At 35.5% G+C, this 24,442-nt stretch overlaps 1 protein-coding gene across 2 annotated transcripts; it reads left to right on the forward strand.

Annotated features, from left to right (window-relative positions):
• Nucleotides 1–11,066: 11,066 nt before the first annotated feature.
• GPR12 (G protein-coupled receptor 12) lies at nucleotides 11,067–16,335 on the forward strand. 2 transcript variants are annotated; one of them, XM_031960760.1, is made up of 2 exons: nucleotides 11,067–11,195; nucleotides 12,038–16,335. In XM_031960760.1, the coding sequence occupies exon 2, from the start codon at nucleotides 12,053–12,055 to the stop codon at nucleotides 13,055–13,057; it is 1,005 nt and encodes a 334-aa protein (XP_031816620.1). In that variant the 5' UTR covers nucleotides 11,067–11,195; nucleotides 12,038–12,052; the 3' UTR covers nucleotides 13,058–16,335. The 2 variants fall into 2 exon arrangements, with proteins under 2 accessions (XP_031816620.1, XP_031816622.1); XM_031960762.1 differs by having other exon boundaries at nucleotides 12,041–16,335.
• Nucleotides 16,336–24,442: the final 8,107 nt, after the last annotated feature.

A 24,442-nucleotide genomic window follows, 5' to 3' on the forward strand; every position in this document is an offset into this window, starting at 1 on the left:
CTGTCCTTCAATGATATGAATTACAATCCTCCATGCCTATCTCTTCTATTAACTGTTGTCCATGACTTCTCATATCAAGAAATATTGCAAAAGTGGAATTGAGGCTTTGGCAATTATCTGAAAGGCAGTTAGAGATGTGAGATTGAAGGTTCGCAGACAGCTAACTATTGAAATCAACATGAAATCCATGGGAACTGATGAGATCAATGCAAGTTTTCCTGGTCCAGTGGATCTACTGAACATGCTGGGAGCCTTTCTTGACATTAAGAGAAAAGCAGTGGATCTCACAAGTAGTGTAGGAGTTATCCCTTGCTCTTACCATACAATCAGTCCATCTTTTTTGCTCATAAATCTCTTTGATGACCTTCCTTATTTTTGTTGTTGCTTTATAATTATTTGTATGTAAAATATCATCTACTTGAACCACTATATGCCTCTCCATTATTCTTTTAAGTGATTTTGAATTTTAATTCTATGACTTGTAGCAATATAGTACCAGAAAGATATTATATTTTTTAGAAGATGAGCTTTTATTTCAGGGAAAGTACTTTCCATTTTCCCAAAGGCAAACTAGTTCACTTCTTTCTGCTTGTTGGAACATTACTCTCTCCTAGTTCTATCAATCTGAGCATTCCTTCTCTTTCTCCTTTTCTGGATTCTCCTCCAGATCACACCTTCTAAAGAAAGGTGTTCTATGGGTTTCTGTCCTGGGCCTTCTTATCTTGTCCCTCTATATGACTTTACTTGATGATCTTTTTTTTTTTTAATAGCCTTTTATTTACAGATTATATGCATGGATAACTTTACAGCGTTAACAATTGCCAAACCTCTTGTTCCAATTTTTCACCTCTTACCCCCCACCCCCTCCCCTAGATGGCAGGATGACCAGTAGATGTTAAATACATTAAAATATAAATTAGGTACACAATAAGTATACATGACCAAAACATTATTTTGCTGTATAAAAAGAATCAGACTCTGAAATATTGTACAATTAGCTTGTGAAGGAAATCAAAAATGCAGGTGGGCATAAATATGGGGATTGGGAATTCAATGTAATGGTTTTTAGTCATCTCCCAGAGTTCTTTCTCTGGGTGTAGCTGGTTCAATTCATTACTGCTCCATTGGAAATGATTTGGTTGATCTCGTTGCTGAGGATGGCCAGGTCCATCAGAACTGGTCATCATATAATATTGTTGTTGAAGTATATAATGATCTCCTGGTTCTGCTCATTTCACTCAGCATCAGTTCGTGTAAGTCTCTCCAGGCCTTTCTGAAATCATCCTGTTGGTCATTTCTTACAGAACAGTAATATTCCATAGTATTCATATACCACAATTTATTCAGCCATTCTCCAACTGATGGACATCCATTCAGTTTCCAGTTTCTAGCCACTACAAAAAGGGTTGCCACAAACATTCGTGCACATACAGGTCCCTTTCCCTTCTTTATAATCTCTTTGGGATATAAGCCCAGTAGTAACACTGCTGGATCAAAGGGTATGCACAGTTTGATAACTTTTTGAGCATAGTTCCAAACTACTCTCCAAAATGGTTGGATTCATTCACAACTCCACCAACAATTCATTTACTTGATGATCTTAACAGTTCCCATGGATTTAATTATGATCTTAATGCTGACAATTCTAAAATATATTACTCTAATTTCTCTGCTGTCCTCCAATCTCACACCTCAAATCTCCTTTCAGAGAATTGTCAAGGCTTTCTCAATTTCACCATTGCAATATTTCTTGAATCTTTTCTCTGACACTGTCACCACCATGGCTCAGGCTCTCATCACATCATGCTTGGATTATTCTAATAACCTGTTGTAATAACTTCAAATTCTCCCAACTCCAATTCATCCTCTATTTAGTCAATAAAGTGATTTTCCTAAAATGATTATTTCCAATATGTCACCCCCCTACTCAATAAATTCTAGTGTTTCCCTATCTTCTCCAATATCAAATAACTTTATTAATAGGTATAATTTACATAGCTTGCTACATACTAGGTACTGTGCTAAGCAGCTCACAATTATTTCATTTTATGTTCATAGCAACCCTAGAGGTAGGTGCTATTGTTATTCATAATTTACAGTTGAAGAAACTGAGGCAGGCAGTTGCCCAAGATCATTGAGCTAGGAAGGATCACAAACTAGATATGAGTTCAGCTGTTTCTGACTCCAGGAATGCAATATCTAACTGTTAATGCACAAATACAAAAATACAAAATTTTCTGTTTGGCCTTCAAAGTCTTTCATATTCTAGTAGCTTTCTCTTACCGTTTCAGTTTACATATATCTTGTTCATCTTCACATAATTTATAATGCAAAGAATTGGTCTCCTTATTGTTCCATCAACAAGATACTCTACTTCTTGGTTCCAAGTATTCTCTCTGGCTTTTCTTCATGCTGAAATGTTCTCTTTCTTCAACTCCATCTGCTTTCTTCCTTGGCTTCTTTTAAGTCCCAACTAATATCTCATCTTGTACAAGAAGGCTTTCCCAATCCCTCTTAATTCTAGTGCCTTCCCCCTTTTAATTATTTCCCATTTACTGTATGTAACTTACTTTGTATATAATTTTTGTCTCCCCTGTTCAATTGCAAGCTCCTTGAGCACAGGAACTGTCTTTTGCCTATAATTTTGTATCCCCATCATTCAGCATAGTGTCTGGCACATAGTGGGCAGTTGATAAATGTTTCTGACAGTGATTGTTCATGTTAGTTCCAAGTCATGTGCACTAGGAATGTTTGTCCAAGAGGTATACTGCAATAATAGATCAGTTTAAGGCATTTGTAGGAAGAGCAGGTCTCTGCCTGAAAGTCTATTGAAGACTAGATTAAACTGTACAATGTAGGGAGATTAGGGATCTCAGAAACAGACCATAAGGCTGTTTTGTCATGCTTATACATGTGAGAAGCTATGTGGTACATAGAAAGCTGCTGGTGCTAGTTAGAAGATGTGAGCCAGATCTTGGCTCTGACTGCGACCTTTAATAGATACATGGGTTAATATAAATGTCCTCTGAACATTTTTACATGGTATGTAAATATAGTGTAACCTGAGATTCAATCTCTCATTGCTTTAAAAGTTGAGTCACCTCCAGCACAAATTTTCTCCTGCATAGATTTAGTTTAGTTCAGCTGATTTTCTCAGATTTGTTGTATTCATTTCCTCTGTGAACCTGTCTGGAACTGTTACATTAAAGTCCTAATGTGGTTTTGTCACTGCTCTTGGTGGGAAAAATTTATTTTAAAAATCTTTGCAGATCTTTTCCACATTTAATGTGTAATTCTTCCATTTTCCATCTTCAAATACTTTCCCAAATACATTGATTTTATGAAGATAATTTCTAAATACATCAATGTCATTGATGATAAAGGTAGTAGAAAGAAACTGAAAAGCTTTTACAGGTAATATTCTAAAGCAGACCAAATCTTTACTATTGTAAAACTGACTGAAATATGTGGCAAATATGAGATTCAACTGTGCATATTGCTTGTTGACTTTTAGAAGTAATTTGATTCAAAAAAGGGAAATGCAAACTTTAAAGATTTCCTTCCAAAATGATGTCTCCCATGAATATGCAAAATTTTACATATTGCATGAATATTTATAATTCCTTGAAAGATACAATAATAGAAAAAATCTTGTCCAATGTCCAAGCATTAATATCAGACACAGCATAAAAGAGGAAAACATATGTGCACCAAAGGGATTCACTATTGTCATGGTAGAGAGACAATTTAGAATTTAAGTTGAAAAGAAATTCTCTAGAGATGATGAGGTCTTCCAGATACTCCTGTTTGCAAATGCCATTGTATTGATTGTTTTGATTCTAGGAATACTATAGTCTTCTATATGAGCTCTCTGATCATTCAAAAGAGTTTCATCTTACAATCCAAACAGGAAAAGCCAAGGAGATGAAGAATGCCTATTATTCAAATTATAGTATACCATGTCAGAAGCAATATATGAATCCATCTTCCTGATTTCAAGTCCAGCACTTTAGTCTATATTACATTATATTACATAATACCATCAATCTAGTTTTTTAAAGCAATGTAGTGATCAATTTCAATCCAAATGTATAACAACAAACTATTAACTTGACTGAAAAAAAAAACCAAACTGCCCATTGAATAGTCAATTCAGTGGCTTTATATATGATAACTTTCCTATGATTAGTTTATGATATAATTTTATCATAAATGGAATAGACTATTTTAAACTTCTATTCTATTCTAAAATTATCTTAAAAATATAATAGCAAATAAATATTACTCCCCCAGAACATTTAACTTAAAAGCATTGGGTCTAACAGTTCTAGTCTTAGTTTCATTCATCCATTTATTAACTACATGACCTTAGGCAAAAAATTTCACATCTCTTATCCTCCATGTCCTCACATAAAATAAAAAGTTAATATTGGGTAGCTCAAAATTCTTCTATTTTATGAATAACTTTAATTTTCTCTTAGGAGAATAGCTTACCAATTATGCCTGATATAACACTGAAATTTTGCATATCATTATATATGGGTAAGACTCCCTCTGCCAATATTTCCACCTGAAGAGATATGACTGTAGGTGAAGAGGATAAAAGCAAAAACTTGGCAATGATTCATACATGGTCCTTTGGGTTGTCACATTGCTGAACCAGTCAGTAACTCAGAAGGTTTACAAAGCTTACCAAAGTACAAATAAAAGAGTGAATGGAGAAGATAAGAAGGCAATAAACATTATTTAGGGTATAGTAAACTATTTGTTACAGTTTTATAGTAAGAGGCAGTGAATAAATCAAGAGGACAATAATTAAGATAGCCATTTTAAAAACCATGTTCCTGGGGATGGTGCCAAATACTGGAATTGAAGAAAACGGATGCATCTGAAAGAAGATAGCAATAATTTGAAATTCATATTTCTGCCAAGTTATAAATAGTCATTCCTAGACATTTTTGGGGATTGAGGAAAATCATGAATAACTTTAAGCCCCAGGCCAAACCTTTGTTTTTAATAATTCTGATCATATTTATTTAACACAAAAAACAAGTAAAATGACACACTGTACCCATAAAAAGGTGTAGTTTTTACAGAAGAAAAATTCATATGATATGCAGAATCTTCACAGCCACCTGTGTAGGTGCAGCAACTGCTTCATGATTTCTTTCTCCTATGAAAAAGAACATAATCCCACAATGTGGGAGAAAATAGTCTGGATGGTAAATGGATAGAGAAGTCATTCCCAAAGAGAGAACATAGTCCATAGTTCTTTAGCACACTGAAACTCTTAACAAAATTTAATTGTTTATAATACATGTATGAATGTATAGTATGCTTATGATAGTACATGATAAAATAGACTAATAATATACAGTATTTGAGCATTAGTGACTCACCTTTTTTGAGTTTTCTTTCCATACACATTGTGGGTTATTTTCCAGATTATGCCAAATATCCAAAATTTCTCAATTAATTATTAATAGCCAACCTATGAATAACTAAAACTCAAATATGAAAGCCATAAATGTTGAGGGATAGTTAGAATATGTTGACTAAGGGGTTGCCTCATACAATTCCAAAATAAAATTAGACTTATGTATCATTTGAAATATCATCTTTATATTATAAGAACTTGTTAATAATTAAAGTTGTCAAGAATGATATGATATACTATGGAGGCAGTGAACTTCTTGTTGCTTGAGGTCTTCTAAAGGAAATTCATTGGGAGTGTGGTGGAAGGGTTCTGTGATTTGCTAAAGGTTGGAATACATAACTTCATTTATCCCTTTTCAAATCTGGGACTCCAGAAAAAAAAGGAAGTATTGAGCTTAACCTATTTTGGGGAACAAAATGCTTTTATGATATATATAAAGAATATATCCAAATAAATAAGTTCTACCTAATCCCATCTCTGAGCTCCATTTGATAGTAGACACCTTTAATGGCAGCTTACTCCATAGCTTCAGCTCTCATATATCATTTCCCTTATGTCTAATTAGGTTGGTATAAATTCACCCAAAGACATAGAAGCAAGAATTACAAAGGTTAAGATATAGAGAACAATAGAAATGGAGAAAAAGAAATGATTGATGTGGCCAGATTATCCTGTAAGCTTCATTGTAAGCCAAAGTCTTATAGTTGTTGATATTTTCCCATTTCTGCTAAAAACAAAGGACTGGCCAATGAGGACATTCCATCTCTGAAGTTCCTTCACATAAGGCAGAAAAGAATAGACACAAGAGGGACAGAGGCAAGAGCAAGTCTATGGGCCTATAGCTTTTTGTTAACCCAGGTGGAGTGAATTGGCTACTAGCATTACCACTCTTTCTTCCTATCCAAAAGGCTTACAGTAGTTATTCCCTCTCTCATTAATAAGAGAGGGTAAGTAGACCCTGTGAGAGTCTTTTAACTATCAACTGAAGTGTACTTCAGTAGCCAACCAAAAAATTGAACACAAGAAATAATTATAAAACATCTATTTAGGGCTCCAAAATGAAGAGCCAGGGACCTCCATTACACATCAACAGGCACTGAACCGAGTTTTCATTGACCTGTCCTTTATTATATTCCCAAAGATAGAGAAAAGGGTATATTGGTGAGGCTTTTCTCATTTCTGCTACTTCTAGACCTGAAGACTCAATGCTGTCATGTAGCAGTTGAGAACTCATACTTCATATGGGATATACCACTTGTAGGACCTTAGATGACATACCTGTTCAATGGCAAGTGACACTGCCAGCCCAAACATCACACCTACACATCTCAAATGTATATTAATGCAAATGGCATTAATATAGTCAGCCATTTATCTAGTGTACCATAAACCATAGGCCTAATAAACTGAAGGTGGGGAACAGGGGGCATGAAAAAATACAGTTGGTGATGATAATTATATTCACTATTTATGCTATTTTTATGCTTCCCTGATAACAGAGGATCTATTTAAAATAGTGTTCTTGTTTTCATCATTTTCAAATTCTCCCTCTAACACCATTATTCCTTTGAGATTAATAATTCAAATTTATCCAAAACCAATCCAAATTCTGGTGACCATGATTTATTCACACCCAAAACATTCTTCTTTCCTCCAATAGTTAAGTAGCTGGATAAGAGGTTTTTTTTTTCCTCCTCCTAAACTGCTGTCCTCAACATATACATACTCTCTTAAATATTCTACTTCCCTAAGCCCTAAATACACTCAGTTCTCATAATAAACTCCTCTATTCTACCTCAGCTACAAATAACAATAGTCATATTCTTGATCTTGCCATCATCCATATGTGTTCCATGTCTATGTTCATGAATTTTGAATCCCTCTATCTTTATTCCTTTTGTCATTACACCTTCTCTTTGACTTATGACCATTAGCCCTGGTTTCTTTTGTTTCTGTTTTTTTTTTTCCCCTCACACTTACTAAACTCTCCTCCCTCCCTATTTCAACAATTTGGTGAATCACTTTACCTGCAAATCTGAATCTCTTGTCCCTTTGTCATGCTTTTCCAAATGCCAACTGTAAATTGCTCCTATGACTTCCTCTCTTTGCTCTTATTTATAAGCTACTGAACAGAGCTGGCGAAAGTCATAAACTATGCTGACCATAAAATTGTATTACATAATTTCAATTGAGCTCTTACTTCAGCAAGTCAATAGTTTTAAGTTAAAATCTAAACATAAAAGGCATTACTGCAAAATGGAGTAAGTGTTATATGGCAATGCCATAATTGGGATCTGGACAGGCAGAGTCCAGGGCAATTTGGAAATGGTATCTGGGAAAAGAGGTAGAGGCCTGGTCCTGGAAAGGAATTTATTACAAGGATTAGTTTTTTTATTTATTTTTTTATTTTTTATTTTTTATTTTTATTTAATAGCCTTTTATTTACAGGATATATACATGGGTAACTTTACAGCATTAACAATTGCCAAACCTCTTGTTCCAATTTTTCACCTCTTACCCCCCCCACCCCCTCCCCTAAATGGCAGGATGACCAGTAGATGTTAAATATATTAAAATATAACTTAGATACACAATAAGTATACATGACCAAAACATTATTTTGCTGTACAAAAAGAGTCAGACTCTGAATTATTGTACAATTAGCTTGTGAAGGAAATCAAAAATGCAGGTGTGCATAAATATAGGGATTGGGAATTCAATGTAATGGTTTTTAGTCATCTCCCAGAGTTCTTTTTCTGGGTATAGCTAGTTCAGTTCATTACTGCTCCATTAGAAATGATTTGGTTGATCTTGTTGCTGAGGATGGCCTGATTACAAGGATTAGTTTGACCAGAGAAGTGAGATAATTTCAGAAACTACAGAAATCAGGGCTGATGAAGGAGAGTGGATAAAGTTAGAACTGGAGTCAGGAATACTCATCTTCCTGAATTCAAATCTGACTTTATACATTAGCTGTATGACCCTAGGCAAGTCACTTAACCCTGTTTGCATCAACTTCCTTATCTGTAAAATGAACTAGAGAAGGAAATGGCAATTCACTCCCTTATCTCTGTGAAAAAAACCTCAAGGTCTTGAAAATCCAGGTACAACTGGAAAATGACTGAACAACAAAAAAGTCAATTAAAGACCTTCTTTTGGAGACTGGGATTGCTCTATTTCACTTGGATCATAAATGGAATAGTTACTCATGGATTGGATCCCAAAGCTGGTCAATAAGGAAGCTTTAACCAGCTTTCTTATTCTAGCCTGGATCAGATTACCTTTTGTCATTCTGGAGACCTTTATTACCAGGAGTTTACCACAGTTTACCATATTGGTGCTGCAAACCCATAGACTTCAGCACTCAGAATCTGAAAATTAATCTATCAGTCTCAGCCTCCTTTGTAATCAGAGATTATATGTCTATACTATTATTTAGGTCATTTTCTGATAAGTCACAAGTTTAGAGAGCTGGTAGCGAAGTGTCAAAGCTCTGTATCTGCAGGTGAAGGAGATAAACAATTGTAGCCAGAGCTACAGGGACTGGGACTGGGCTACAGTGCCTATAAGATGTTGATGTGGATTCAAGTCTGCCAATTCACTAGTGGGTCCATTAAAAGATGTATGCACTCAGAAGGGGCTTGAGATTCCCATTCCAAGGATGAGTCAACAATTTTAGAGAAGCAGATATAGCTGGGTAGGAGAAGGAAGTAGGAAAAAATAGATGGAAAAGCAAGTCACAACCTCTGTTTGCTTTAGTTTCTCCATCTATAAAATTGGGGTTAATAACAGCATCTACCTTCCAGGTCTGCTGTGAGAATCAAATGAAATACATTTATAAAGTGCTTAGCACTGTTCCTGAAATATACTAAGGGTTTTATAAATATGAGCCATACAAAGTTACACAAAGATATTTGATTCAACAAGTATTTATTAAGTACTCAGTATTAGAGATAAAAACAACAGTCCCTAATCTTTAATTGCTTACTTTCTTTCCAGAAACACAACATGTACATAGGAAATAAATACAAAATATATACAAAATAATGATCTTTGGAAAGGTGCTAGTAATTGAAAGGGAGAGTAAGGATTGCTTTGCTTCAGGAATATAAATTTAAAAAGTTGCTTGGGATAAGTTGGAGTAGAGAGAGATCTGAGGGATGCAGGGGCAGGTGGCAGAGTGGAGAAAGTACTGGGCCTAGAAGCAGGAAAAACTAATTTCAAATTCAGCCTCAGATAAAACTAGCTAAATGACCCTAGACAAGTAATTTAATCTCAATTTGCTCAATTCATAAAATGAGACTAATAACAGCACCTATCTTGACTATTTGAATACTTATCCCCATCTGTTTTGCTTTTTCTTTCTCTATTGTAATAGACTTGGGGAGAAGTGATTAAGTCCAGGACTAGTAATGTTACCGTGGGGCCAGCCACATACCCCTCCTATCCAAGTTCTGTCATTTTTTTGCAAGATAGCTCTCTCTTCAAGGGAAGCCTCCTGTAGATGAGAGACAAACATACGGAAGCAAATGGTTATCAGGCACTCAACTGTCTGTATAGTAATAAATAAATAAAAGAATAACAATAAATAAAATAGAGTAGTGCCACTTGAAAGCCTAGAAAACTGGTTATTTGGTTAAGAGCTCAAGGGAGAGTTTTGCATCAACAGTGTAACTGACTCCTATTAGGAAACTCAGAACATATGAGCACTTAATAAAAGCAATTTGATGATGGGAATGATGATTCACATTACCACGATCGCCTAATCTAACTACTAAAGGACTGAAGGAAATTGTAATAAAATGACAATATGACCAAGGTCAATACTAACTAATAATTTGTACATTTTGCTGTTGTGAAAATCATATTCCTCACCTCCCCACCCTTACCTAAATGGTGTTTTTGCAATAATTTGGGGAAAGCACTGAGTGTTCAGATCCACTTGGATCTAGGATTCTTCCCTCAATAATACCAACCTTGACCAGAATCCGAGTAGTTTTCTTGGCCGGGGGAGGGAGGAGGGAGAGGGAAGGACCTGAGAAGGGGGACCAGGCTCAACTCCTGGCTGTGACAATGCAAATCTCTGACACTGGCGAAGGTCAGTCCAGGTCAGGAAGCTGAGCATCTCAGCAGGGGTCTGCCAGCCCTAGGGCAATGCGGTCTGGGAGAGTGCGGGAATTGGGAAGCAATCTAGGTCCGGGCCGCCCCTCCCCGCTCTCGGACCGCAAAGCCCAGAATTTGCGTTAACTGGTCGGTGATTTCTGCTCCTTTCCACAGCCTCAACTTCCAGCCCCCCTTCCCTCATCCCCCCACCCCCCCGTGAGCCAAGGACAGCGTGAGAGAGAGAGAAAGTGGGCGGTGCGCACGTGTGTGTGTGTATGTGTGTGTGTGTGTGTGTGTGTGTGTGTAGGGGGCAGGGTTGTGTGTACATGACAGCCGCACGCAGAGGACCTTTTAGCACACCTCCAGACGCCGGAGTGTAGCACAAGCGCAGAATATTGTACCTGCTGCAGTCAGTGTCTCTGCTGTTGCCACTGCTGCTTCTGCTTCCTCCTCCTTCTCCTCCTCCTCGTCCTGCTCCTCCTTCTCTCTCCCTCCCACCCTTTTCTTCCCCACCCCCACCCCTTCTGCACTCCCTGCAAACTCTCGAGCTGGAAAACAGATTCCTATCCGTCTTGCATTCGGAGAGATGAAGGTGCTAGAGGAAACCTGCTCTATTTAGGAAGAATCCAAGGACTCTCCATCAGGAGAAGTCAAGGTGACTACTTTCTTATCCCTCCTCCCTAATCAACTTCCCCCAGTCCAGCGCTCTGTGTCTGCTGTGTGATGCTCTGTATATGTGATCCCACTGTCTGTTTCCTATCACTGGGCTGAGGTGGGGAAAGGGGCCACTCAATGCATGAGCATCTTTACATTTTCACACTTTCGTTCTGCCTTTTGTTGCCATACTAGAATTTAGGAATAGCTGCTGCCCCGCGTTTCCGGTTAAATGAAGATTTGGGTTCCCCCCTAAAAAAATTGTGGCATTTCCCAGTCTGTGGGTGAGGAGGGATATTTTGGGGAAAGAGGAGAGGTTTGAATAGAAAAGCCCTATTTTTTAAAGTCGATGTAGGAAAAATGGCACGAGACTCTTTTTGCTTACAAGACTTGTAGGCTGTCCTGTGGGACTCTGCATCAACTCCAGAATTCAAACAGTTGTTCATTTTCAGAACGTAAGATGTGCTATTCTCAACAGCTCTGTAATGACTGCAGATAGTTCCATGTGCATATCCATCATTCACACTGTTTTCATTGCCTATATGCTCGCCTGTATTTTTTTTCTCACCGGTGGATGGAGTTTTTTAAGAGAAAAAAAACCAACAGAATCTTTTGACTTTTGCTTTTGCATTATTTCAGGAAAATTTGCAAATTAATTAGCTGTAGCCCTTGAAATGTGTGATAAATACCTGCAGAGTCAGAACAATAGTATTTGTTGGAAAGGTTTTATTTGTTTGGGGGGAGCAGTTACCAGGTGGGGTTTTTTGGTGGTTGTTTCTTGCATGATCTTAAATTTCCATCTTGCTATACTTGAACATTAAAAACCATGTCTTTTCATTGAAGAAGACAGGGGTTAAAATGAATGAAGACCTGAAGGTTAATTTAAGCTGGCTGCCTCAGGATCATTTAGATGCCAGTCCTCCGGAGAATGTCTCAGCTGCAGTTTCCTCCTTGATTCCGGTCATAGAACCAGAGCCAGAGCTCATAGTAAACCCCTGGGACATTGTTTTGTGTACTTCAGGAACCCTCATCTCCTGCGAAAATGCCATTGTGGTCCTTATAATTTTCCATAACCCCAGCCTGCGTGCACCCATGTTTCTCCTGATAGGCAGTCTGGCACTCGCAGACCTATTGGCAGGAATTGGATTGATCATCAATTTTATTTTTGCCTACCTGCTTCAGTCAGAAGCTACCAAGCTGGTCACGATAGGACTGATTGTCGCCTCTTTCTCAGCCTCTGTCTGCAGCTTGCTGGCTATCACTGTCGATCGTTACCTCTCGCTGTATTATGCTTTGACTTATAATTCCGAAAGGACTGTCACATTTACCTATGTCATGCTTATAATGCTCTGGGGAGCTTCTATCTGTCTCGGACTGCTGCCTGTCATGGGCTGGAACTGCCTCAAAGACGAATCCACTTGCAGTGTGATCAGACCTCTCACTAAGAATAATGCCGCTATCCTTTCTGTCTCCTTCCTGCTCATGTTTGCTCTCATGCTCCAGCTATATATCCAGATCTGTAAGATTGTGATGAGGCACGCCCATCAGATTGCCTTGCAGCACCATTTCCTGGCCACATCGCACTATGTGACCACCCGGAAAGGAGTCTCTACTCTGGCTATTATTTTGGGGACCTTTGCCGCTTGCTGGATGCCTTTCACCCTCTATTCTTTGATAGCAGACTACACCTATCCCTCTATATATACTTATGCTACCCTTCTTCCAGCTACCTACAATTCCATCATCAACCCTGTGATATATGCCTTCAGAAATCAAGAAATACAGAAAGCTCTCTGGCTTATTTGCTGCGGCTGCATCCCTTCCAACCTCTCCCAGAGAGCCAGGTCGCCCAGTGATGTGTGATGATACACAGCTTAGGAGAATGCTGGCCTCTTAACACTGTCTTTTCCAGACACTTTCTCACCATCTAGTTGTTGGTTAGATGCTCTTATTGAATTCAGCTCAGCCACGGTAGGCACTTAACATTTGTCAAAGAAAACCTCATTAACCTAGAAGAGTTAAGTGGCTGGAGAAAGTGGGTTTCAAAATAATCAGTGTTTTTATTCAACTTTATTGTCTTGCACTTTGCTCAGGATTTTTTTTTGTTTCTGGGAAGAGAGTGGGAAAGGAATGGTAGATAACCATGGTATCGATTAAGCTCCTCTAAACTAATATCTCAGCTGTCACTTGATTTCTAAATGAACCTTATCAATAAAGGAAAGGAGAAAAGGAGAGACTTAAAGATCTTTTCTAGAATCGTTTGTATAATTAAAATAATTTCTCAATCCTGTATGTTTTCAAGAAGGAAAAAAAAATTTTTAAACCAACAAGAGAGGATAAAAGAAGTATATATCACTTTGACCTGGTTTCATTATCATAAACCCAATTATAAACCACCAGATTACATTTTAAAGCCATGGCCCACTTTTTAAAAAAGTGTTAATCTTGGTAACTACCATCCACTGAGAATTAATTTTAGATTACTGTGTTGAAATAACATCTGCACAAGTGTCATTATTAACTGGACCTCTATATCCAGATATTACCACCTAAGTATAGATGATAAGCCAGAACAGCATGTAGTTTTGACAATTTTCTTCTAACATTAACTGAGTCCCCTTTGGGTTTGTAGCTGATAGAGGACTGGTTTGATGCAACTATTTTAGTATTCAGATTTTTTTTCCTATGGTATGAAAGGGGCAATGTGAGGAAATCTACTAATGTAAATAGAAAAAATTTATTTTATGGAAATAAGGACATTGGTGAGAAGGGAATTGTGGTACATATCTATAGTGATTTTCTTTTCTATATACAGCTATAAATGTATCAACAGTCATTTCCAGTTTTTAATTTTTTTGTTACAATTTTGGATATTATAAATTGAATGTTTCTAGCTCAAAGTTCCATGCTGCAAAAATGGATTTGAACTGTGGTCTTCTGTCTTCATAGTTGATTCAATTTGTGAGTGCATATACAAATCAGGTTGAATGCTCTATAGAATGAGAATTTCCAAACCACTATGTGACCCTTCATAAAAGGTAAAATGTAGGTTGTTTTCTATCCATCCACTAAAAAGAACATTAAAATGCAATAAAACTAGGATATTTATTTTCAGAGAAAAAGATTTTCATCAAAGTAATTTAATGATGAATGCAATATCAATTGTATCATAACTTAGTGGTGAGTTTGTGAGCATCATTCCATTAATGTTGACAAATTTCAAGTGAAGAAATCTCCAGGCAAACAGCAGTGGAATTTTGCCTCACTCTACACCCACAGAAGCAGAACTTTTAGACAACCAATTGGCTCTGACCATCTATATGGTGGCCTGATTGAAAGAACCAATCCTTTGAGGTCTCTGCTGATTGCATGGATCTGAAGCTGGATCATGCTGATCTGTTTAACCACAAGTCACACTCAAAATGGTTCTCACAACAATACCACAATTCTATAGAATATTGTCGAAGTAGCCACATAGAGTATGTGCCAATGCTATTTGCTTTGGTAAACCAGTATTAGCAACTTGGCTATTTGAATCACACTCTATTGTTATGGGCTAATTATGGAATCCATTAACAGTTAAATTCTTTGTAAAGCACATCACTATGTGACTTTTGATGCTGTTTGGTAGTGGGGTTGGGGATTCTGTCCCATGCATGGAAATTCTAATGTTCATATGAATGGTTATTTAAATGTGATGGATTTCTTTTCGATTAAGTAGCATTCATTATAATCTGAATTAAATAAATGACAAAAAATAAGCTGGCTTTATATATAGTCTGGGATGACTCCTTCTAGACCAAGTTTTAATGACAACAGTGTGTACTTTGATGGAAAACTACACCTTTTAAATACATCTTCTGCTTACTTCAATGTCATTTCAAGGATGTTGGTTATGTAGAATGAATGCACTCTCTACAGATGCATCCAGCAACTCCTCCATGCTTCGTGAGTTGCCATGACTAAAACTAAAATCAAAACAAAAAAAAGCCAAAAAATCCTCATCTCTTGGTGGCCAACCTGGTGGTCAGATCTTTTCTGAACCTAATTGGTTTGGTCCTCAAATGACAAAGACCTACAATCAATTCATACCTTATAACCAAGGCTTTTCTAGCTTGAGTTTTCAAAGCTTCTGTTCCCAATAGACTACAAGGAATCAGGCCACTCCCAAACCATGATGAGGTAGGATTTGAGTGCAGATTACATCTATTAGTTGCTTAAATTTGGGATAGATAAGAGTGATAAAATCACCTGGCTTTTTCAGAATTTTCAATTAAGATATTAAAAATGATTATAGTTATAGTTTTAAATTTTTGTGTGCTTAAAAATTGCAATTATCCATTTGCCTATTTGCATATCTTCTTGCATCATATCCTGTTCTGAGAATGTGTAGCAGTTGTTTTTGTCCACCATTTGCAAACTAGCATCAGAAAAGATGTATTTCTTTTTTTAAAATTCTGTATTAAAAAAATCAGCCTTCCTTTTCAGAATTAAAAATGCAGAAATATTGAAATGGACACTATATGATTCTAGATCCACTCTTTTGTCCCAAACATATCTGTATGAATGCTGTAATAATTTAGCATAAGTTTTGACTGAGTGAAAAATACTTTTGCACCTGCAGCTTCCCCCTTCACCTGTTTATTTATTTTCATATTAATATAAACTAGCAGTATTCAGTGGTTGTCGTATTATTTATTTGGACACATTTTAATAGTAATAGTAGTAGTATTACTAGTAGTAGACTGATTTTAGATGTCCAGAAACTGTTTTTCAAATCACATGTTAACTGTGATGTTTATTTTTAATCTTTGATGGTTTCAAAGTGCTAAGTGTATATAGCTTCTTTGTGTGTATATGAATGTGTGTATGCCAACAATTTACCCAGTACTTCCAAATATTCATCATGACAAAATATGTTATAGAAGATAAATTATGTCTACAATGCCTCTGATATAAGAGATCATCTTTGTCTGTCGTGCTGTCCCAATTTCTAACTATTAAGTAAGGAATCTTATTTATGTTTCCAACAGTAACAATTCATCACATTGGTGATTCCTATTACCTTAGCTCAATCTTCATTTATTTGCCTGATGATTGCTTCTTTTTTTTTTTCTTTTAACTCCTGGTTTTTGTTGTTGTTGCTTATTTGTTTGCTTGCTTATTTTAGTAATTTTCTTTCACACTTTTATCAATACTATGGGCCAGAGAAAGAAATGAAAATGAAAATCAACTCAATAAAATGGAAGTCCAATAAAATATTGGTGGGAAAGGAAAAATAATTTGCCAAAATTATATATATATATATATATATATATACACATACACACACACACACACACACACACACACATATATATATATATATATATATATATATTTAGATGTATATATGTATGTGTGTGTGTATGTGGAGACAGACAGGCAGTGACAGAAAGAAACAAGAGAGGGATAGAGAGATAATAAGAGAGAAAGACACAGAGAGAGAGAGTTTTTGGATTTATTCAGTCTGACCTTCTGACCCTAATAAAGTGTGCTTCTGTTTTCTATATTCTGAGTTTTTTTTAAAGCAAATATGAAAAATGGACATTTATACTACTTGGTATTCTAGTAGATATAAGATTCTTTGTAAGAAACTTAAGTACATGACAAACTACATTGGATTCAATGTTTTAATGCATCTAACCTTAAAAGTTCCTTTAGATTATAATTTCCTAATATTTAAAACCCACACAGAATATTTCTTTTTAAAAAGTAATACAGTCCCATCTGATGGAAACTGCAAAGTAGAATCAGAGAGATAGCAATAGTAGACTTGGAGAAACATTGGTGTGGAAATCTATGGTATATAAAGGATTTTTATAGAACTGTCTTTTTTAGGCAAGAGTGACATTATAAACTCTAACTGAACTGAAACAACTTTCCAGCATTGTTATTTTGAACATTTATTGAAAAATACCGTGATATATAAATGTGTGTATACATACATGCATATATATAAAATTTCAAAACTCCTCCCCCAAACTGCAAACAGGTGGTTTAGAGATTCTATTAGTACAAAACTGATTAAAGAGGAACTTTCCACTATTATTCGTGATTCTTTTATTGAACCTGGAGCTTGTATTTATGTAAAATGTTTTGATTAGGCATATTCTTACACATGGCATAAAATGGAATTTAGCTATTAGTGGCTGGTATGAAACCACTTTTAATTATAATATAATGACTTTCTTATACATCTAGATACTTTTGAAATGTCACCATAATTCAGCAACACAGTTAGCAGTTGGAACAAAATACATACTTCTGAAAACTGTTCATGCAGGTCAGAACTGAAGCCAAGAGGAAGCTTCAACCATATAAACACCTCTGCTCTTGGCTCTCTCTAATGAGAATACTTTCACTTTTCTCAGGACTACACATTTAAATGGAAGAAAAAAAGAAAGGAAGATTTGAAAATCAGAGGTATTAAAAAAAAAACAACAACCTTTATGTCTTTGAAGACAACACAGAAAGGAAGATTAAAAAGTTATCTGGAGTCTAGCCCCCAAACTTACTGTTATTGATTTTTAGGAGGTTTCTGTCCAAAAGTATTCAGTTTACCTACATTGGTATGGAATTTACTGACCCTGTTTCTCCTGGTTTCTTTCCTCTGGGAGAAAAACAATGCTCTCTTTTTAGTAGTAAGGGATTGGGGTGAGAAGGGATGTCTTCCTCAGACTGTCCTCATGTGTGGGAGAAGGACAGGGACAGTACCACTGAGTATGTCTCTTGGTCTGGAGTTCTCTGGAGAGAGCCTGTTCACATGCTATAAATCATCTCACAGGAAGGCACTTCTTGGCCACTGTGTGCTTAAAGCTGAGCAGTAATTGGGTGATTTTCCAAAGGTGGCTGGGCTCCCATCCAGATATCCCAGAGAAGCTTAGAAAGTTAAAAAAAAACATAGGTTTATCATCCTTTTGAGAATATGTGGCTGCTTCTAGAAAATCGAGCTCTCCACCTTAATTTGCATGCAGAGATGCAACTTTTGATTTTCCCAAAATTATCTTTCAGGCACCTAATAAGGAAACATGAAGTTTAAGAGACTTCTTAAAGCAAATACAGCATGGCAAGCAAGATTTTGAAACATTTGGAGGAGTATTTTTATTATTATTTGAAGTACTGATCCATTTTTAAAACAATGAATTAATATATTCCGTAAGGACAAAAGAGGAAATGTGGAAAAGCTGGTTTTAAACTCAGAAAGGCCTTAATTCACACCTTGCCACTGATACATACTAACTGCTTTGTGACCCTGGCTCTAGGTTACCTTCAGAGACTGTGCCTGAGCTATCAATCTGAACTGTTGAAGGGAGTACCCACACTGAGAATTCCCTAGAGATGAAATCATGAATCTAGACACCCCAAAAAGCAACCTCTCTTCCCCAAAAACCCTATATCATAAAAAATGATAGTAAATTTATCACTAAATTTTTTAAAAATATTTTTAATTTAATATTTAAAATCCTAAACTATTACTTTGGTTTGTTTAGAACAATTTTAAATGTAATACTTTTGATCTTAATCTTTTGAAGTCAAAACTCATTAAGTTAGTTAAGCCCAACTCTAGCTCCTAGACACACACACACACACAGCTACTGGAGCCCCTAAAATTATTAAATTTATAGGCCACACTTACCAAGAGAGCTAATTCAGAATCTGAATTACCAAAATCTCTTCTACTTTTTGAAGCTATCTAGAAAACAGCTTTTATTTTTTTGACTAACGAATACTCGTTTTTTTATTAAAGCTTTTTATTTACAAAACATATGCATGGGTAATTTTTCAACACTGACCCTTGAAAAACTTTCTATTCCAAATTTTTCCCTCCTTTTCCTGACCCCTTTCCCTAGATGACAGATAGTCTAATACATATTAAATGTTAAAATATATGTTAAATCCAATATATGTATACATATTTATAATGTCTTGCTGCGCAAGAGAAATCAGTTCTAGAAAGGAAAAAAGAACTGAGAAGGAAAACAAAATGCAAGCAAATATCAACAGATGTTGTGGTACACACTCAGTTCTCAGAGTCCTCTCAATGGGTGTAGATGGCTTTCTTCATCACTGAACAACTGGAACTCATTTGAATCATCTCATAGTTGAAGAGAGCCATGTCCATCAGAACTGATCATTGTATAGTCTTCTTGTTACTGCATATAATGATCTCCTGCTTCTGTTCATTTCACTTAGTATCAGTTCATCCGTTCATCATTTCACTTAGTATTAGAGGTCTGGAGAGACCTCTCTGAAATCATCCTGTTGGTTGTTTGTTAGAAAACAGCTTTTAAAGGAAAATTAATTGTAATTCACTTGATCAAGTGTTTTGACTTCATTTAGTTTACTATCTAGCACAAAATATTTATTTTTGTCATAAAGTCAATAAACAAATATTCTGAACTTGAGAAATATGATGATAATGTACTGTGTAGGCGTCCCAAGAATAAAACATGGAGCTCAAGGAACTAAGTGACCTTGAGCAGTTTCTATTAATATATTACCTGATTTTTATTTTTAGATAACTTTGAAGCTCTACTATTTCTGAAATGACCAGATTAGGTTTACTTAGACTGAAAAAGGGAAGTAAATTTAGACATGTATTTCTTTTGACAGGCCAGTGATTTCTGTTTTATGCATTAAAATTTGAAAATAAGTGATTTTAAGGAAAGAATATATTTTTTTAAATTTTGGAGCAAAATGTCTGTTGACTCATATTACCTTATCATGTTCTATTAGCTTCAGTGATTGTAGAAAAAGCTAAATGAATGGAAGCTATATAAAACAATCTCGAACTTTATTTTGAAAGATTGTATTTACTTATCTTCTACCCTGATATTTTCATCATCAACTATATAGCAATGTTCTAAAGAGTTTATTTTTCCAGCATAGAAATATATCAGTATGTGTGAGTGTGTGTGTGTGTGTGTGTGTGTGTGTGTGTGTGTGTGTTTAGGTAAAACAGTGTCTTTTGGGTGAGGGTTTAAGTTCTAGCTTAGCTTTTGTCTACCTGTGTAATTTTGAGCAAATCATTTCTCTAAGTCTTGGTTTCCTTCTTTGTAAAATAGACCTCTACATCTAGGATGCTAATTTATGTATTAATGGGAGAAATGTAGATATTCTTGTGCAAAGCCTACTTGTTTTTTTTCCTTTTGTTTTCTTGGTTGTATTTGATAGTCTAAATTAACCATTTAATCTTGTCCATAATCACACAAGATGGCAGATCCTGAGTTCAAATCAAGCCTCAGACACTTACTAGCTGTATGACTTGGACAAGTTACTTAATCCTGTTTGCCTCCATTTTCTCATCTGTAAAATGAATTGTAGAAAGAACCAATATCTTTGCCAAGAAAACCCCAAATAGGACCATGAGAAGTCAGACGTGACTGAAAAATAGCTAAACAATAATAGCCATACAAATCTATTAACTACTTTTTGATCATCCTTGGCTTGCCAATCTAGCTTTTTGGAAATTTCTAGGGGTAGAAGGGAAGAGTTTGCCTCCATTCTGAATTATTCCAGTAACACCTTTTGGAAGAAATGTACACATCTGGCTTCTAAGAGCCATTCCATCTTTGAGTTTCTATAATTCTATGTATGCATTTTCTTCCTCCCTACCTCTCCATATAGTGATATTAATCATGACAACTCTGATGCTGATAATTTATGGAGAGTGAGCAGGAAAGGAATTCCCTCCTTAATCAAGAGGGAAGAAGAAGCTATTCACTCAAAGAGACACAGTGGGCGTTGTTAAGAGAGCCCTGAACCTGGTGAAAGTCCCATAAGTAGCATTCACTAATTGTGTGATCTTAAACAAGTCATATATATATTCTCTGAGACTCAGTTTCCTTCATCTGTAAATGGGCATAATAATGTTTGCATTACCTTGGAATTTAAGCACTGTGTAAAATATGAGTTTTATTGCAAAATAAAATTAATCAGAGCATTGATTTATAATGTAAAGTAGGGCTTTCAAATATTAGTAAAAAACATTTAAAAGTGTTATTTATTAGTTATTTTGGAGTAATGACTTCAGTAACTATGTTAATTGGTTGACTGACACCTCTTCATAAGAGGAACCTCTTCATAAGAGATTTGTGCCCTTTCAATTTAAATTACCTCTTTAAAGTTGGTCACTCCTGATATCCTTTACCATTGTCCTTGTACATATTAATTGAAATTTGTATAAATCAAATGTTTATATATCCAAGCCTTAGTTATAAAGCAAAGAGATAAGGGAATTATATAGATGACTTAGAGAAAACACTGTAAACAAAAAATAATTCCAGCTTAAATTGAGCGTAAATGCTTAATTACAAGCAGCCAGTTATATAGGAAGGGGTCCTCAACCCAGAGCAGAAAAACTAAGTTCTGATCCTAATTGTGTAAATAACTGACTAATAAATTATAGCTTCTCTAGTTCTTAATTCTCTCATCTGTAAAATGAGAGAAGTAAAAGAGACAACCAATCCTTAATACTGATTTGGTATCTTCATCATTAGTAATTTCCCCCTCCCCCAAAACAGAATCTTCAAATTATATTATTTTCCTAATCTTAAGAAATAAAAATCATCAGGTAACATCAGTCAATATATCCCCAGTGGTAAACTAGCATTTTTGTTCAGTGAAAAGAAAATGTCTCCCTTAGAAGCAGATTTTCCTTTGAATTAATTGTTTGAATGAGCAATCATAAGTAGAATATTTTAAAAGATAGAAATGGACTTTAATGTAATTCTTTAAAGGGCATAATTTTGTTGTCCTTACAAAAATTCCATAGATCAGGGGATTCTGATTTAATTCTGTAAAAAAGACTAATAGCCACAGGCTGGAAACCTATTAGGATGGATAGAATCAGAGATGTGTAATGGATTTTTTGCAGTCATTTGCAATAACCCATGTTGCCTAAAACATTTGGTTCTCTAAGTAAATATATGAAAACGGAGATTCCATCTGAATCATCAATTTTAAGAAATATTTCTTCTACCTATTCCAAATATCTCTCGTTACAGTGGAATCCTAGAGTCAGAAAGATTCATCTTAGTGAGTTCAAATCTGGTCCCAGATTTTAGTTATCTGATTTAAGTGATTTGACTCTGGGCAATTCATTTAACCCTGTTTGCCTCAGTTTCCTTATCTGAAATGTGAGCTAAAGATGGAAATCTCTAGATTCTTAGCCAAGAAAATTCCAAATGGAGTCAAGAAGAGTTAGACACGAAAAACAACCTCCTTAAAGATGGAGTGGGGTTGGCTAACATTCTCCCCATAGCAACTATTCACATACTTAAATATATTTAAAACTATACCTTATCCTTCTTTTCTTCAAATTAAGTAATCCCAACTGCTTTGATCATTTTATGATGGATTCCACTTGTGTTTGTTTCCCATCACTTTTTAGACTTTCTACAATAACATGATTTCTTTCCTTCAAATGTGCACAAGCAAAGTTAGATAAAGAAAAATCAATGCAATAAAATAATTTCTTATATATTCTACTTAAAATGCATTATATTTTGATAGATTTTTTGACATATCCTTTATATCTCTAACTATCAGTCCATGTTACATCTCTGAACCTGCTCAGACATATCCATTCACAGAGGTCTCCTCTATTTATTAGACCCATATTGAAAATGTACATTCCATCATTACTTTTGCAATCCTTCCTTCTCTTCAGAGATACCATTACCTTGATCTACTGATCCAAATCAAAAAATATAAAAAAATAATAAGGATACTCAAGATCAGAGGTCACAAAATTTTATCATTATATGCTGGTAGAAAAACACACACACATACATACACACAAACCTAGATTATTATATCTTCCATTTTTTTCATCTGGTTGTTGTGAGCTTCTAAAATCAGAATCTTGGGGAGCATATTACTACTCTTTCATAGAAAATTAATAAAGACAATTAAAACTATTTCAGATTTGGGATTATTCTCATGAAATAGAAGGGAATAAATCCTTCCAGTATGACATAGTCATAGCATTATCATATTAATTATTATGCTTTTATAGTTCCTTGATTACTTTAGTAGATGATTTTTATAAGTTGTGTTGACTATGGCAAGAAAAATATCATTGCCTATTGGTTCATCTCCAAGCTAATGATGAGTCTTTCCATACTTAGCCAGCTTGGTCCTTAAATGAGAGTTAAATCATCAATCACGGGGCCTGCACCTAAACATTTTCCTATTTGGTAATAAGATCCTAGAATCATAGATTTAGAGAAGGAAAGCACTTGAGAGGAAAGAAAGTGCAATCCCCATGTTTTGCAAGTGAAGCAACTGAGATCCAGAAACGATAAAGGATAAAAACTAGTTCATTCATTTACTAAGTGACCCTGAGCTAGTCACTTAACTTTTCTCAATCTGAGTTTCCTCCTTTATAAAATAGTCATAAATAATAGTAATTTCCTCACAGATAAATGGGGTGAAGAGCTCTGCAAACCTTAGAGTGCTATATAAATGGGAGCCACTCACTCTAGCATATTTCTTCTCTATCATATGTGGAGAAACTGTAGGATAATAGTGGAAGGAAATTAAATATACATTTATACAGTTAAACATCTAATAAATGGGACAGGGGAAGAATGGAAATTATCAACAAGTTACTTAATGAGACTTAGATCTATCAAGAAGAGTGGTGTGGTGGAAAGAGGGTTCCAATTTAGGTCCTATCCTTAGACCACTAGTGCAACTTAAAGGAAATCAATTTCAATTCTCTGGGCCTTAGTTTTCTCAACTGCAAAGTGAGCGGGTTCGGTTAGATTATCTCTAAATCCTGTCCAACTCTGACTCAGATTCTATGTTTCTCATATGACCCTCAAGTCCCAAGAATTCTGCTGAAAATAAGCTACATAAATGATGCTTAACAAGGTTTCTTTTTCAGAGGAGCTATTATCCTCCCAAATGGCCTGGTTGGTTTGAATAATATAAAATTACAGTATTATCCTAAACCAAGATTTCAAAACAAAAACAAATACTTTCTTCCTTTCTTAATTTGAGGGCAGGGATTCTTTTGCTCTTTTTATTTCCAGCATTTATTTCCTTCTTTCCTTCTTTTTTTCTTCCTTCCTTCCATCCTTCCTTCCTTCCATTCTTCTTTCTTTTTTCCCTTTCTCTTTCCCTCTATTCCTTCTCTTTCTTTCATTCATTCATTCTTTCTCTCCCTTCTTCTCTTCTCTTCCTTCCTTCCTTTCTTCC

The sequence above is a fragment of the Sarcophilus harrisii genome, chromosome 3 (assembly GCF_902635505.1).
Source record: "Sarcophilus harrisii chromosome 3, mSarHar1.11, whole genome shotgun sequence".
Taxonomy (NCBI): domain Eukaryota; kingdom Metazoa; phylum Chordata; class Mammalia; order Dasyuromorphia; family Dasyuridae; genus Sarcophilus; species Sarcophilus harrisii.

Excerpts from the sequence above, each read along its gene's own strand:
- GPR12 (XM_031960760.1), top strand. The coding sequence starts at position 12,053 with ATGAATGAAGACCTGAAGGTTAATTTAAGCTGGCTGCCTCAGGATCAT.